This window comes from Drosophila virilis, chromosome 4 (assembly GCF_030788295.1).
Source record: "Drosophila virilis strain 15010-1051.87 chromosome 4, Dvir_AGI_RSII-ME, whole genome shotgun sequence".
NCBI classification, from domain to species: Eukaryota; Metazoa; Arthropoda; class Insecta; order Diptera; family Drosophilidae; genus Drosophila; species Drosophila virilis.
This window is the reverse complement of record NC_091546.1, coordinates 10,239,815-10,256,445: the sequence shown is the minus strand read 5'-3', so window position 1 is coordinate 10,256,445 and position 16,631 is coordinate 10,239,815. Positions and strand designations below refer to the sequence as shown.

Genomic DNA, 16,631 nt, shown 5'->3' with positions numbered 1-16,631 from the left:
TTACTGCATTCAAACTTATATTTTCGCCCGAGCAAATTTATGTTTGTGTGTACTATGCTTCCGGTTGCTATGCACGTAATGGAACTATGCATAACGGAACTTACATAAACATCCCAATAGCATAGTCGACTGCGCAATACTCTGTTCACAGTGTAATAACAGATTAAGTTAGTCGAAGGGACTCTGCTGGATTATTGGGTTGGTAACGCCAAGACCTATTTCTGGCTCGATCTTTAGAGTAGTTCGCCACGATTCCCTATTCGATGACCTCGATGATCTCTGCGGGTGATATCAATAATGGGCGTGGCCAAATAAAACACAAAATTTGTTTATAGGCATACATAAATTCAAAGATTCAAGTATCCAGCCTCATTTGCGGCGTTAAAATTGTGTGTTTTGTATTCGCGGAGAAATCTCAAAAATTGAAAGGGCATTCCATAAACATTGCGTAAATTGCAATATTTTTAGCTAGAAAAACATTCATAACGTGATATAAGAACAAACGGCCAATTGATCAAAATAATATGTAAATAAACAATTTGTATTGTTAATTGTTTGAAATTCGCACGCTTCCCGACGTCTAAAATAACTTTGAATTTTCGTTTATTGTCGAATTATTCGAATTATTCGTTTTCCGTCGCGTTCGAGCTCTAAATTTCGGACGGACCAACGTTGACGCGAACACAGCGCTGGAGGTGCTACGACAACAGACTCGTTCGATTGCCGCACTCAAGAGGAAATCTCAACTCAAGGTAAATGAATAATGGTATGGGCCTGTGGTAGCTTGTGATAGCCGAGTACCTATTTGCCCTTTACTCTTGCTCTTTGTTTGTTGCTCGCTATTGACTGTGGAGTGGCCACTTGTGCCAGTTCCTCACTTTTATTCAATTTCGAGACAAACCAGGGCAAATTTTCATTTTTTAAAAGATTTGTCTTTCAGCGAATCTGCAAGAGTCTAGCTTGTTTAAATATGGAATATATGAAAAGTTGCAAAACGAATAGCCCAACACAACTAAAAGTTTCCATATTCAGATTTCTATCTCATTTTGCTATATTTTTACGATATTGCCTTGGTAAATGTTTCCTTGCAAGAGTCGATCTTTCATAACTTTTTATAGACCATTTAAGGTGTTATTAAAGATTCGATTATAAAAATATAAACAAAAAAAAGATAGATTAGCGCTTTAAGGATCTCTAGAGAGTAGTTGAGAATTAGCTGCTGCTTAACCCAAAAAAAAAGAAAAGTCATTTATATTTACCAGCTAAGGATATATGTCCGTTAGGATAGACTCCCCCGCATAAATACACACTCCGGAGCAGTTGCTTATTACATACACATATTTTTTACTCATACAACCCTAGCCGAACGCTTAGGGGCGACATTTAAACATAGTCTAGTTCTCGGGTGGCCCGTCGGAGTCGTGTTAGCCTTTGACTTGCGGCGCTGCGGTCAACCCGAAGTGAGTGCACTGCCCTGAATTAAAACACGCTCAAGGACAACAGCAACAGCAACAACAACTGCAACAGCAGCTGCAACAAAGAAAATGCCAGCAGCAACAAAAGTTGCCATTAATTGGCAGCCAACGCGGCGAATACGTAATTTGAGCAACCTTATGCATGTATGTGTGTTGCATATTTATATATATGTGTGTGCGCCAGCCTGACGAGTGCTCGGCCCTAAACAAAAGCCAATAAACAAATGCCTAACGTTCTACTTGCTTTGGCTCCCTCCAGACAATATAAAAGACATCACCCACATGCTCCGCCGTGTGGGTAGAGAATTGCTTTTTTATATATGTGTATCCTAATTAAACAACCAGACAGCCTTTCTGTATCTTCTACTCTTAGCCCAAACATTGGGCAATATGTATCCTTGTATAACTTTGGTGCTTATTTCTCGATTCCAATGGGATTCGGGGCTTACAAATGTAACTCGAGCCTGTTTATATATATTAAAGCAAAAGGATGTACCCACAAAAGTGAGTCTTTATCCGAGACCTCATATGCTATATGAGGTCGGAGATGCCATCTTGTGCACACACGTTTACACAAAACTATTATAGCCCATTTAACCCTTTTTCTATAGGTACAGGGTATTGGAAATGTAAGTTGCATTTTCATTGAAGCAACTTTGTTTTAAGTTCGGGTTTCGACTTGTCCTTCTGCGTTGTCTTTGTCTGTGGTTAGGGAGAGACAAGCACCACTGGCCAAGGCCGCGAGGATGCGTATGCCACAATCACAAGTTGTTGCCGGCACTGCATCAAGGACACTTGAGGGCCAAGCTAACCGCACTTGAGCTCTTCGGTGCTCGCTTCCATCTTGAAAGTGCGCCAGCGTCAGCATCAGCCGGATGTGGGCGACCATCGTTAAAGTTGCACCATGATGGACGGAGTCAACCAGATGCTTAACAGTGTGTGTGTGTGTGTGTCTGTAATAATCAGTTTAATCATGTGCAATTTTTTTAAAGGCATTGTAATACTCTCGCCGAGCGGGTACTATGTCTTGCCCGAGCCAAGTGAATAAATGTTACCCGTGCTGCCATGAACTCTAGGTCACTTAATGACCTCATCAGATCCTCGTTGATCTCCTCTCAAGTTGTGAACAGGGTATTTAGCAGCCGGTTTCATCTGACTGCAACGACATCTTAACATGCTAGGGTATATCATTTTCCGCGTGCCGCAGTTAAGCCCCATTACTTGCTTTATAATATTTTTAGCATGATCTTTTAACCTATGCTAATCTGCACTAACATTTAATCCTATTCTGCTTTTTGTGTTTTGATAGTTGTCGAAATGGAGCGAAGCCAAGACGGGAGAAGAAGGCGAAGGTAAGTTAACATAATCCCAAACTAACTCTGAACCGACATAGGCCATGTCTAACGCTTGCTTCTCTCTAAAATGTTCTCCAATAAGTCGAAATCGGCCGGATTGGACCGACTTAGCATTTATATCGCCCTGATAGGTGTATTAGCACAAACGTTTAGCTCCTTAGTTTGCTGGTCTAACGGGAACGAGCGAACATTTGAACATGGCGAAGGGAGCTGCGAGGCGCCAGCCCAGCAAGGAGGTCAAAATCAGTTAGGACCCTCTGTTAAAGTACACGTAGTTAGATTGTTTTTAGGTCAATCAATAGCGTTTCAATTGTTTGTGATTACTTTGTAACTGTAGAGGTGGCATACGTGAGTACGTGAGCATGTGGGTGTGTGTGCGAGTGTTGACCATTTTGTTGTTGGTTCGTAGCATGGCGTGTGCAGGACCTACGACAACCAGAAGCCACTGCACCTAGGCCATGTCCTGCGCAGTCTCAATTTCTCGAACTCACACAGACACACGAGAGTCGTGTATCTGTGAGAAATCAATGAGGGTTCAACGCACGCCGTGGCGTGCAGTTGAATCGAAGACAAACTAACTCCTCCCACAGAAAGCACAGTTGAAAAATGTTTGCAAATGTGCCCGAACCTCAGATGCTCTCAATTTAAGAAATGCAAAGACTTATTTAAAAAATTGTTTTTCTGCTGGAATTTACACTGGAATTGAAACTGAGAGCATAATAAAAAGGTTTTCCATTTCCTTATAACACGGGCACAAACTAATATGACGAAAGGGTGTAGGGTATAAACCGTTTGCAAATTTGCAACTGTTACGCCCGTTATTGTGCATGTGTGAGCTTGTGAAGGTCGTGAGTATTCGTTAAGTGTGTGTGTGTGTGTGTGTGTGTGCATTAATATGGGTTAAAACTGTAACTGTTAATGTTGATATGAGCATATCTGGATGTGTGCACAGTCCTAATGCGACCGTTGCCCTTGGAAATTAAATGCCAAAAACACATAAAGCATAAAACGTAAACACATCCGTTTCCCGAGCCTCTTTCCTCCTCCAATCGAGAAGAGTCTAAGACTTACACACACACGCACACAGATAAGCGGCATGCGAGTGTGCGGGGGAGATGCGAGTGTGTGTGCATGAACTATATATATAATAAACATATGCAAAAAACAAGCAGCTATTGACCCAGATTTCTTGACGAAGCCCCCGCGTCCACCTGACCACCCTCTCTTCCGGCTGGCCCAGCCATGCCATGCTATATTGCGCATACGCCCCTTGGGCCTTTGTTTGTTTGCATTGAATTCGAGTTGAGAAATTTGTATTTTATTTGCAACTGATGCTAATGCCCCTTGCTGCTAATGCCTTGCTGTTGGCAATTACCAGTCCATTCTGAAATCAAAATGAATAAAGGCTAATGCCACTCTGATTTTGAGCAAGGACAAATCCGCGACAATTGCGGCCTTGTAACTTTGCACTGAAGAGGATAGACGCTGCGCTCTGGCTGTGGGGCTGTCTGCTCGCCTGTTAACAAGGCTGCTTCGTTATCGATTTGCTTTTCCTGTCGCAGACTTCCAATTACAGCATAATTATGATAATATATACTATGTACTTCCACTATCTTCAGCTGCGGACAGAAGGTCTTTGTTTTTTATACATATACATATATGTACTCTATAAATCTGGTTCATCTAACCCCCTGTAGGGCGAAAGATATAAGTTCTGTTTAAAGTAGACCGGAGTGCTCAACCAGAAGATACCCTGCAACCAGCTACCAGCTTCGCTTACAAACATTTCCCAGTCCCACGCTACCCTAACATTCTAGACTATCTTTGGGTTTAAGCTCCGATTCTCATTAAGTGTTCAGAACTTAAGTATGTCATACAATTTACAAAAAGAAGTTTTTGGCTGCAATTGAAGCAAACATTATCATAGGATAAGTCTCTCAGATTGATCGATAAAAAAAATACGTTTCGGGCTTGGGATCCAGCCATGCGTCGCACACTTCATGACGAAATTAAAATGCCCTCTGCAAGGGTATAGAAATAAGTGAATATCCACAACTTAATCTATCGAATTTGCTCTAATTCAAAGACGAAGGAAAAAAGCTGCATTTTATTAGCCCAGCACGCCGAAAGTCGGTCCTAGCTCCAATTCTGATTAAAATCAAGAATGGTGTGGATGGTGGCGACATTGGAGACAAGAAGCTGGGCAGCGAGAGCAGTGGCAGTGGCCACATAGCCGTCCAAATTGAGCCGGCCAGGCGTGTCAAGGTGAGCGGCGCGTTAGGATCGAGCCGGTTCCTGAATTAATATCCATCTCTGTGCAGCGGCATAGCATACACGGAATGATGGAGGAGGAGAACACCATACGGCCGCATCAAGAGATACGTCAGCTAACTCTGGAGGAGAAGAAGTTTCTACTGGCCGTGGAAAGGGGCGATATGGCGGGCACCCGAAGAATGCTGCAGAAGGCGCAGGACACGGAATACATTAACGTGAACTGCGTTGATCCGCTGGGGCGGACCGCCCTGCTGATGGCCATAGATAACGAGAACTTGGAGATGGTGGAATTGCTCATAAACTATAATGTCGACACGAAGGACGCGCTCCTGCACTCCATCTCCGAGGAGTTTGTAGAGGCTGTTGAGGTGCTATTGGATCATGAGAATGTCACCTTTCAAAACGAGGGCAACCATGTGTGTAGGAGATACCCAAAGTGATCTCTCTTGTCCGATTGGATATATTAATTAGCAATAACTATTTTCCATAGAGCTGGGAGTCCGCTTCGGAGGAGACTTCAACGTTTACACCGGACATAACTCCACTAATATTGGCCGCACATCGGGACAATTACGAGATCATCAAGATCCTACTGGACCGAGGCGCTGTCCTGCCCATGCCTCACGATGTACGCTGCGGCTGTGATGAGTGCGTCCAGTCCCGGCAGGAGGACTCTCTTAGGCACTCGCGATCCCGCATAAATGCCTACCGTGCTCTGGCCAGTCCCAGCCTAATCGCACTCTCCTCCAAGGATCCCATACTCACCGCCTTCGAGCTGTCCTGGGAGCTGCGGCGCCTAAGCTTTCTCGAGCACGAATTCAAGGTGCAATCTAGAACGTATGCGTTTTATTGCCGAGTAGCTAACACGTTGTGTTTCAGAACGAGTACCAGGAGCTGCGCAAACAGTGCCAGGACTTTGCCACAGCTCTGCTGGATCATACGCGCACCTCGCACGAGCTGGAGATATTGCTGAACCACGATCCCACTGGCCCGGTCTTTGAGCACGGCGAACGCATGCATCTGAATCGCCTGAAGCTGGCCATCAAGCTGCGCCAGAAGAAGGTTGTCCACCATGCAAAATGGTCCGGACCTCAATTAAAGACCTTCTTTTTTTTATTCTCTTCAGTTTGTGGCCCATTCGAATGTGCAGCAGCTGCTGGCCAGCATTTGGTACGAGGGCCTGCCGGGATTTAGGCGCAAAAACATGGCGCTGCAGGCACTGGACATAATTCGCATTGGCATTCTGTTTCCCATATTCTCGCTGGCCTACATACTGGCGCCGTACTCGAGCATTGGCCAGACCATGCGCAAGCCGTTCATAAAGTTCATTTGCCATAGCGCCTCGTATTTCACATTTCTGTTCCTGCTAATGCTTGCCTCGCAGCGCATTGAGACCTTCATCGGCAGCTGGTTCTGGTCGGAGGCAACCACCATGCTGAACCAGGCGGAGGAGCTGCAGCTGCCGACCAAGCGCGGCGCCAAGCCCACGTTTATCGAGTGGCTGATTCTTGCCTGGGTCAGCGGCCTGATTTGGAGCGAGGTGAAGCAACTGTGGGACGTGGGACTGCAGGAGTATTTGAACGACATGTGGAATGTCATTGATTTTGTCACCAACTCTCTGTATGTCGCCACCGTTGCCCTGCGGGTTGTCTCATTCTTTCAGGTGCAAAAGGAGATGATCTTCAATTCACAGGCCACAGATCTGCCGCGCGAGCGCTGGGACACCTGGGATCCAATGCTCATCTCGGAAGGCCTCTTCAGTGCGGCGAATATTTTCAGTAGCCTCAAGCTGGTGTACATCTTCTCGGTGAACCCACACTTGGGGCCACTGCAAGTGTCTCTGTCGCGCATGGTCATGGACATCATGAAGTTTTTCTTCCTGTATGTCCTCGTTCTCTTCGCCTTTGGCAGCGGTCTCAATCAGCTCCTCTGGTAAGTGCCACTAGATATATTCTTTAGCCTCAGATTATACTTAATTTCGATTTAGGTACTACGCTGATCTGGAGAAGAAGCGCTGTCCGGAGGTCTCGCCCAGTCTGCTCCTCAACATGAACGGCACAAACGATCCGAACGCCTGCATTGTCTGGCGGCGATTCTCCAAGTAAGTCCACCTGATCTCTTTCTCTGTTATGATGTGACGAAAAATATGTTGTTTTCGCTTTCTCGACTTGCAGTCTGTTTGAGACGACGCAAACCTTGTTTTGGGCCGTCTTCGGACTCATAGACCTGGACAGCTTCGAGCTGGATGGCATTAAGATCTTCACGCGTTTTTGGGGCATGCTCATGTTCGGCACCTACTCGGTCATCAACATCGTTGTGCTGCTCAATCTGCTGATTGCCATGATGAATCACTCGTATCAGCTCATCTCGGTAGGCCATCCAAATAACCTCAGGCAGCTCAGATGCCTTTAATGAGTTGCATTTCGCTGCAGGAACGTGCCGATGTTGAGTGGAAATTCGCCCGCTCCAAATTGTGGATCAGCTACTTTGAAGAGGGCGGCACTTGTCCGCCGCCGTTCAATATAATTCCCACGCCCAAGTCAATATGGTATGCCAGCAAGTGGATGCGCCAGATGTTCTGCAGCGGCTCCTCCGCAGCCCGCCGCGAGCACCTCAAGACAATACGGGTAAGTGGCAAATCCTGCAAGTGCACACCTTATGAACTGTTGACTCCATCCTGGACAGCGCAAGGCGCAGCAGGCCAGTGACAGGGATTTCAAGTATCAGCAGATCATGCGGAACCTGGTACGCCGCTATGTGACGGTGGAGCAGAGGAAAGCGGAGTCACAGGGCGTCACCGAGGACGACGTAAACGAGATTAAGCAGGACATTTCGGCCTTCCGCTGCGAGCTGGTCGAGATACTGAAGAACAGCGGCATGGACACGAATGTGACTGCAGGTCAAGGTGGTGGTAAGATGCCCTATCACACGCACTCCGCGCACTACATTAAGTCTCTCTTCGACCCGCTTGCAGGTGGCGGTGGCAAGAAGAATCGCCAGAAGGAGCGACGCCTCATGAAGGGTTTCAATATCGCACCACCCGGCTCCACGAGCTCGCTGGCGCCGGTGGCCGAGTTCTCGACATCGCTCGACAACTACGATAACCAGCATGAGATTCTCAGCTCGACTCTGTCCACCCTGTTCACACCCAATTTCATCCACAGACGTCAGAATACCACGGGCGGAATGGTTGGCGCCGAGTCCCCAACCTCGCCTACGCACAGCTCAGTAGCTGCATCGACGGCATCGGCGGCTCCTGCTGCCCCCAAGTACAACAAGTCGACGCTGAAGTACAACAAGCGCATAGCGGGACACAAGAAACGCTGGGGTGAGTATGTTCATCTTGGCAAGGCCACGGCCGGAAACTAATCTGCCGTGCTCTAAGGCACACTCATTGAGGCCGCCAAGGTGGGCAACATGAGCAAAATGCTGGGACGCTCCAAGTCCGAGGATTCCGTCTGCAACTCCACGCACAATGCCACGCCCGTGCACGAGCAGGTGCGGGTAACATATGCGCAAAGCTCAACGCAACGCACCTACGCCTACCACGGAGCGGAGCCACCAGCTGTGGCGCCGGTTCCTCCGGCCAGCACGTCGGGACACTCGCATGTGGGCATGGGCGCCCACTTCTTTCACACGACCTCCGGTGCGTATGAGTGCCTTGAGCTCGTGGCTGTGTGTAAACCAACTAGAGTTCCTTCCAGGTCTGACTGCCATTGCAGCTCTGAAGCGCAAACGCAAAAAGTTCTCTTCGAGTAAAAACATTTGTCCCGTAACTGAATCCATTGCGGCTGCCAATGCTGCCGAGCTGCTGACTGACAAGGTTCGTACTTGCCCCGCGAAATCTGAGCGACACATCAATTCCCAACTCCTGGTTTTTTCCGCACAGACCCTTAAGCGCGTCTCCAGCTATCCGGCAGCTAGCGCCCAAGGCGGCAGCGTGCCGCACAAGGATCCAGGCCAGGTGGTCAAGCCGCGGCGCCACGAGCAAACTCAGAGTCAGCACGACTCGGTTGAGGCCTCAACGGAGTTCACCCTCTCCATCGATCCATCCAACACGTCCGTCAATTCGCGCGAGCCACTAATCGGCAGCAGCTGCGTCTCCACAATGGGCACCATTGGCTGAATATTATTCAATAAAACTTCGGGATCTTAAGCGTAAAATAAACACAATTCCGATATACCCTGTTACCACAACTATTACCAATCACTAGGCATGAACGCCAAGAACCCTATCCTGGAACAGTGTCCATGTCGACCCCACTCAACACACACACACACACACACATATATATATATATATCGTGTGACTGGCCTTTGGATTTGAGCCGTTGAGCTAACTAATTGAATACGAAATACAACTATCCCATATCGATGTTGAAAGCTGCCTTAGCATTAGAAGTATTTTTTGTATAAACCAAAGCTATACATATATATTTATATATGTTTAACAAAAGCACAAGTTTTGGAGGAATATTAAATTACTAAACTTGGACTTAGAGAAACGCAGTGTGATGTTGATTTCGGAATGGATTTAAGGCCAAGCATTTTTCCATGTTTCATACGTACGGGGCAAAGAGCACAACATTTTATACACCGATTTTAACCAAACTCAACAAACAATAAACTACGAATTGCAAACTCTTGATGATTTTAGCGCCTATATAGTGAATACCTATAGGTATATGTATTTGTATTTGTAGATTGAACAATAATACGATTGTGAGCTACATTTTTAGGATGGGTTTTAGTAACTGCAAGCGAGTAGGCAAAACGAATTTTTACTTACTCACATATATTTAGTTAAAGCTTTATTACTGTTCACAATACCCCAGACTTAAATATAACGAAACCTATTGTGACCTATAGTAGCACCTAATCTAAAGAAATCATTGCATAGCAGGAATATGTTATGCAACAACTGCGATAAACGGATAAACGAATATGTAGGTACTTTAAATGTTATACAAATATATATATATATATATTTAATATACACATACTTATACCATATATATTAATTAAACATCTACATATCAACAAACACGATAACGTCCGACTTGAAGCTACATATGTCTATGTCAATATCATTTAAGATTGTTAAAACACCTGATCTTAAGTAAATACTTGTATTTATGGTGCGAATTGCTTTATCTGAATATAATAGTAATATCATTTGTTAACAATAAAGATGAAAACGTGCGTTATTAGCACAACAATTATTTTAAGTGCGAAATTTACTTACTGTGTATAGTTTATTCGGGATAAGTGTCGACCGTCTAAACTTAAAATATAAGCAAAACTCTGCTTAACGCCGAATCTGTCCTTAAAATGAATTCTAGTGTGAAACACTTTGAAATTATCCTTACAAGTGAGCACAATTTTCTTTGGTGAAAATCGGAGTTAAAGATTTGTTGGGTGAAGTTTCGGATACAAACTCATTTTCAAGAATCGTAATGAATATTTGAAACGTGTTTTGGTTTTTTTCTCATGGAGAAAATTCTTTAAAGTTTTGTCACATTTTTTTCGCCGCGACCATTCAAGAGTTTTGAGTCTTGTTATAAAGAAGATAAGTTCCACCGATCTTTGCACATTGGAGGCAGAAGAAATTGTTTGGGAAGTAGATTATCAGTAATATTTATTGATGACTGTTTCTAATGCTATATGCTTTCATATGCATCGCTGTTAGTGATAGAACAATTATCAGAACCACATTCTGGAGTTAAAAAGAGCTTAATTTCGTATCCACAAATAGAATACATCGAACTTAGGTAAGTTCGTTTCTGGGCGCAGGAAATCTTCTTTTCGGGATCCCGCCTGAAATATGCAAGTAATTGACAACCAATCTATAAAACACCATAAATTTTTTGTATATCGCATTTATTTTATACATACACACATATATATATAAAAAGATAAATATATTCATGTACATATATATGTGTATATATACTCTTGCAAATAATTATTATAAATATGCATTACATATACATATATATATTTATATATATATGTATATATATATATATATATGCCTGTATAATAAACAAATAATTTGACAAATAGTACAATATAGTGCTAATAGAATCATTTATATATTGTAACCATTTACCGTTGTAAACATACATATCTTCTGTTTTTTGTTTTTTTTTTTTATTTTGTAATTATTCTTTAAATTTCATATTAAACTATGGAAAGAAACGATTACATTAATTTATTTAATTAGAAAAAATAATAATAATTGGAATATAAATCACTTTGCGTTGCATTAGGCTATAAATTTCAAATATTTTATCGTATGGACTAAATAATTTGTTTTTTATTTATTTTTTTATTTTGTGTAAAAAATATATTCATGTATATATAAGTATATTTGTTTGTATTGTGTATTTTTTTTTGTTTTTTGTTGTTTTTTTTTTTGTATATTGTGTATTTATATAAACGAGAGCTTTGCCTAGCTGGGGTCGCAAAATCTCCGTAGCATAGGGTCAATAATAACCAACAAATGTTCCGCCATTAACACGATATAATTCATGTAAGCTCTGGTATAATTGGATTGTATGCTACGATATCTTTATCATTTTATATATATATATATATATATGTCATCGATGTTTATTTAGGTTTGTAATAATAATAAATTGTGTTTTTTATATTTCACATGGAAAGTTGAGAGAATGAAAGAAGCGTCTGTTAAACTAGCTCGAAATGGACACCGTTCCACCTGACTGTCAACAGTCCGGAATGGGCTGTGGATCTATCTGCATCCATCGATTGGCTATCGAGAACAATTGTACAGCACTAAAGATATAATTTATAATTGTTTGCATAGTTGGTTAGTTTTAAGATATATAGATACATATACATTTGCAAACACACACACATAGAGTAATGCCTGTTATCAGTTTTATACTATCATCTGAAACATCGTCTCATAAATTCATAATTTTCGGTATTCATTGTTTATAACTCGTTTAAATATTTATAGTGCGTACATACACATACATCCATGTATATATAAGTATATATATATATATATATAGGTGTATATATATATATATATACATGCAACAACAATGCAGTAAACATTAAAATAGGCGTTGTAAAGGTTTTAAGACGTACTTTTTAAGCTTAGTTGTTTTGTTTTTGTTGTTGTTTGTTTTGTTTTATGTACATTGAGAATTTGTTGCACAAAATGCTATAGCACATATGGAGATTTTTGTGTGTAGTATACAGTATGCTTGTGTGTAATTGATTAAATATGTGGTAAGTCACATACATAAATAAATACAAATACAAATATATATATATTTAAATGAAGAAACATTGTGTTCCGTTAGGAAACATTGATGCTCTTTCCTCGAGCCATCATTGTTTGCAGGTGTAAATAAAAGGTTCTTAAGAATGTTAATTGTGTAGATTCATTATAATGTAATTACGAATTGTTTGTGAATGTGTGTGTGTGTGTGTGTGTGTGTGTTATTGTTGTTTCCTTTTTATATTTTGGAGATGTACAATGGATTTTTATATATATACATACATACATACATATAAAAAATAAAAAAGAAAACAAATGCAAGTGATTTACAGCTAGTCAATGGAAATCACTTTTTGAGACACCAATTGGGATTTGTGTTAACCTTTACAGTGTGGAGTCGCGTTCGCCGTGAACACCAGCTCAGCCACAAAGCATGTGCACCAGCATGGCAACCAGGAATGTGACAAACACGAATGAAACCACGAAGAAGACCGCCTTCTGTTGGTCCGTCAGCCGCTTCCTGTTATAGTAGAGCGCCGTCAGCCAGGAGGCGAAGCGTCTGAGGACGCTGCCATGTGGTACGCTGTAATTGCTGCTGTTGCTTGGGGAACCCATAACGGCGCCGGCGGCAGAGGCGTGCGTGAAATGCGCATGATGCATGTGGTGCGAGTGGTGCAAGTGGTGCTGGTGGTGCATGTGATGAGCGGCACTGCTGTTGCCGCGCAGTTGCAAGCCGGAGGCGGATGGAGCAGCCAGACTTGAGGCGGTTGCCTCACCGGGGCACGCTTGATGCTGTTGATGATGGTGATGATGATGATGATGGTGATGATGCAGCGGGTCGCTGCAAGCATTGAAGCCAGCGGCCGACAGCTCATGCTGTAGCCGGCCAATCGCCTGAGCATCCGCGCCAACTCCACTGTTGCCGCTAATAGCCGAAGCGCTAACCGAGCGCTGATGCAGCCCGCCGGAGGGGCCGTTAGTTTCCAATAGCTTGCGGCTAGCGCGCTGCGTTACCTGATTTGGAGCTGCTGTGGACCCATGCAGATGATGACAGGAAGCGGAGCTAGCGTCCAGCTCGCTGGGCACTTGATAGCGCAGTGCCGTCGAAGATTGACCGTGCAGCAGCTCTCCGCCGGAGGTGACACGCACCGGGCACACCCGAAACTGGTAGCAAGTTCCTGCCGTCAGATTGTCTATGGTAAACTTGGTCTCTGGTCCGCGATACAGCTGTCTGTAGTCTAGATTGTTTACAGCGACATTGGGCCCGTTGCTGCTGCTGCTGCCGCTAGTGCTGCGCGCCTTGGGCGAGCTGGAAGAGTCTGGGTCGGAGGAGGCGACAATAGCATACTGCAGCTCGTACTCGACGCGATCGCTGAAGCTGTTCTTCGAATGCTGCCACTCGAGAGTCAGCTGCATGAGCGGCTGGCTAGCCTGGTCCAGCAGGCAGACGCTTTCGTGCACCACGCGCGGCGCCTTAATATTGGCCGGCAGCGTGGCGCTCGTCTCGAATATATACTCCTCGGAGTATTCGCCGTCGCCGGCGCGGTCCGTGTGTGCATAGATGCGGAATGTGTAGCTGCTGCGCTCCTGCAGTTTGTGGATCTTGCACATGCAGTTGGTGCCCGAATAGACTGTCTGAAACTGTTTCGCTCTTGCCACATACATCTCCACGTAGTACTTGGTGAAATCCGTATTGCCAGCACCGATTGTGCCGCCGCCACCACCACCACCGCTCGCCACAGCGTAAGGGCCGCCGGTTTTGACGCTTTCGCTCCACTTAAGCTTTATGTAGTTGTGGCCAGTACCGCTGCATTCCAGCCTGGGCGGAGCTGGCGGCGCCGGCTGCGTCGTTAGCTTGGCATAAGCACTAAAAACTCCGGCGCCTATCGCGTTTACCGCCTGCACGCGGAACTTGTAACTGGTCTCTGGTGTTAGCCCAACTACCGTGTATCGCGTACAGGCATCGGGTGTAGCAATCGTCCGCTCTCCATACTCAATATTGTAGCTGCAGATTGCAGCGCCATGCGAGGCCGGCTCCGTCCAGTTCAGTGTTACCTCCGTGGCGGTGAACTCGTAGGCCTGCATTTGCGGCGCGCCCGGCACTGCAGCGGGTGTTGCGACGCACACCACGTCCGTAGCAGGTCCCGTGCCGGCTGCATTGCTGGCCAGCACGCGTAGGTAATAGCGCGTGTAGGGCGTCAGATTGCGCAGCTCAACAAAGGTCTGCGGACCCTGGTAGCACCCGTTGAACTGTGTGCTTGGCGGCTCCACTTGCGGCTCATCCAGCTGCTGGCTGGCGCTCTGCAAGGTGTAGCCACTGACGGCTGATCCATTGAGCAGCGCAGGCGGCTGCCAATTGACGCTTAAATGTGTGGCGGACTTGACCAACACTTGGAGCGCATTGGGCGGCCCAGGTGGTGCTGCGGCGGCTGTAAAGCGCAGCCACTGAGACCAATTGCCCGCTCCGACGCGGTTAATGGCACGCGCTTGCACCTCGTAGAGACCGCCTGGCGCCAGCTGCTGTGCCACAAAGAAGTCCTGTTTGCCGCGGTATACGATTTGTGACGGCTGCGCTGGCGACTGCTCTAACATGTCCAGGCAGCGGAGTTGCGCCTCAAACTCGAGAACTGGTGCCCCGCCATTATTCTCAGGATGGGTTAGCCTTAGCAGAGCCGCGTAAGGTGTTGGTGGTGCATCGCACTGAGGCTGTGGCGGAGCGCCCGGTGGCACTGCTTCCGTGGTCACATGTGCAATCTCCGAGAACGGGCTTTGGCCGGCGGGGCTCTCGCAGCAGGCACGCAACTGGTACGTGATGCCCGGCTGAAGGCGCTCGCACATAGCCTCGGTCTCACTGCCAGAGTAAATGCGCTCAAAACTGGGTCCGGCACTCAGCTCCAGATGGTAGCGCAATATTTCGGATCCACCCGTGTCCGCAGGTGGCTCCCAACGCGCCTTGAAGTGTGTACCGTGTATCTTGCCCTTTGCATGCGGCTTTCCCGGTCGCCCAGGGCGTTCTGCAGCCGTACTGTAATTGACCTCCGGGGACCAGGGCGAAACTCCGGCATCGTTTTCAGTGCGCAAACGAAATTGATAGCTGGTGGCGCGGCGCAACTGCAGGCACTCATAGTGGGTGTCGCCTCCCTTGTAGCTGTTCAGGTAACCATGTCCGGACTCGGCATCCTGCAGCTGCAGCAGAAAGTCGCCGTCCTGGGGCCGCCGATCCCAGACGAGGTGCAGCGAGTTGGCGCTGCAGGCTTGCAACTGGGGTGCCATGGGCGCTGTGGGCGGATTGCCGGCTGTACTATAGCTGGTCACCTGCGAGTACGCTGACTGGCCGACCTCGTTAACGGCGGCTAGGCGAAAGCTATAAACTGTCGTCGCCTGCAGCTTGTTTAGCACGTAATGCTTGGCTCGGACCTTGGCCAGTTCCACGAACTGCAGTGCATTGCCACGCCCCTCGTCGTAATCCAACAGATAGTGTTGAATTGGTGCACCGTTGGCCGCCGGCGCCGTCCAGCGCAAGTTAATAGAGCTCTTGGTGCGCGACACCAGCTTCGGCGGCAGCGGCTGATCCGGCTCGCAAGCGGGCGTCTTGAACTCGGCGGGCTCGCTAACGCTTCCTTGCAGCTGCTGATAGTGCACTTGCAGCCGCACCAAATACTCCTGCCCCGGCTGCAGATCCTGGACAATGCACTCGTATGCCTCTCCGCGGTAGAGACTCTTGTACTTGCATTGTTTTCCCGTGTCACTAAGTAGTACTTGGTAGCGCAGGTCTCGCACGTTTAGCAGCATCGCGTCCGAAATGGACGGTGGGACCCAAATGATTTTTGCGGTGCGCGAACTAACGTCGATCACCTCTGGTTTATCGATGGCCGATATTTGTTCCACAATCAAGGCCTTGTAGTCCTCTTCATCTTCGGGGGCCAAGTTCGAAGTGTCCTCACCATCGTCAGAAGTGCCCACAGAGCTGGTACCGCCCGCATTGCTCCCCGTGGCAACTTCCCCCTGTTGCCCAGTCGGGTTCAGAACGGCCGCGTTGCGCTGCTGCTGCTGCTGCGACTGCTGCTGTTGGTGTGGCACGTGGCGTCCATGGTTGGGCATGTGAGTGTTGTGCTGCTGCTGTGCTCCTGGAATGTTGTTGTTGCTGCTGTTGTTGTTGTAATGCCCATTGGTATCACTGCGTCGCGGAGAGGGCGAGTGCGTGGGCGTGGACATGGAGGAGTCTGTGGATTGAACAGAACAATAAGTTTCTTCTAAAACGATGAGTTA

The 16,631-nt window shown here is 46.3% G+C and overlaps 2 protein-coding genes across 8 annotated transcripts in view; one reads left to right on the top strand and one right to left on the bottom strand.

Annotated features, from left to right (window-relative positions):
• The first annotated feature begins 586 nt into the window (after window positions 1-586).
• Trpgamma (Transient receptor potential cation channel gamma) lies at window positions 587-9,301 on the top strand. Of its 3 annotated transcripts, XM_002052209.4 has the most exons (15): window positions 587-752; window positions 2,785-2,827; window positions 4,917-5,095; window positions 5,152-5,520; window positions 5,595-5,927; window positions 5,984-6,166; window positions 6,231-7,036; window positions 7,092-7,205; window positions 7,279-7,474; window positions 7,537-7,731; window positions 7,790-8,015; window positions 8,079-8,432; window positions 8,490-8,750; window positions 8,809-8,927; window positions 8,994-9,301. In XM_002052209.4, exons 4-15 carry the CDS (start codon window positions 5,170-5,172, stop codon window positions 9,228-9,230), a joined length of 3,375 nt encoding a protein of 1,124 aa, XP_002052245.2. In that variant the 5' UTR covers window positions 587-752; window positions 2,785-2,827; window positions 4,917-5,095; window positions 5,152-5,169; the 3' UTR covers window positions 9,231-9,301. The 3 variants fall into 3 exon arrangements, with proteins under 3 accessions (XP_002052245.2, XP_032294440.1, XP_070065609.1); XM_032438549.2 differs by lacking the exon at window positions 2,785-2,827 and having other exon boundaries at window positions 678-752; XM_070209508.1 differs by lacking the exons at window positions 587-752; window positions 2,785-2,827 and having other exon boundaries at window positions 4,961-5,095; window positions 7,790-8,009.
• A 2,376-nt stretch (window positions 9,302-11,677) lies between these two features.
• The window catches only part of mtgo (miles to go), a 66,482-nt gene continuing 61,528 nt past the window's right edge, over window positions 11,678-16,631 (bottom strand). For all 5 annotated transcript variants that reach the window (XM_032438722.2, XM_070209441.1, XM_002052210.4 and 2 more), the window contains one exon: window positions 11,678-16,585. In XM_032438722.2, the coding sequence (XP_032294613.1) occupies window positions 12,783-16,585 (3,803 nt within the window). In that variant the 3' untranslated portion in view covers window positions 11,678-12,782. The remainder of the gene's footprint in view (window positions 16,586-16,631) is intronic.

Bases quoted from the DNA above. Each gene is read 5' to 3' on its own strand.
- Trpgamma (XM_002052209.4), top strand. From the start codon at position 5,170: ATGATGGAGGAGGAGAACACCATACGGCCGCATCAAGAGATACGTCAG. The intron at 5,521-5,594 runs GTGTGTAGGAGA...TATTTTCCATAG, and splicing joins TTCAAAACGAGGGCAACCAT to AGCTGGGAGTCCGCTTCGGA. The intron at 7,475-7,536 runs GTAGGCCATCCA...ATTTCGCTGCAG, and splicing joins ACTCGTATCAGCTCATCTCG to GAACGTGCCGATGTTGAGTG.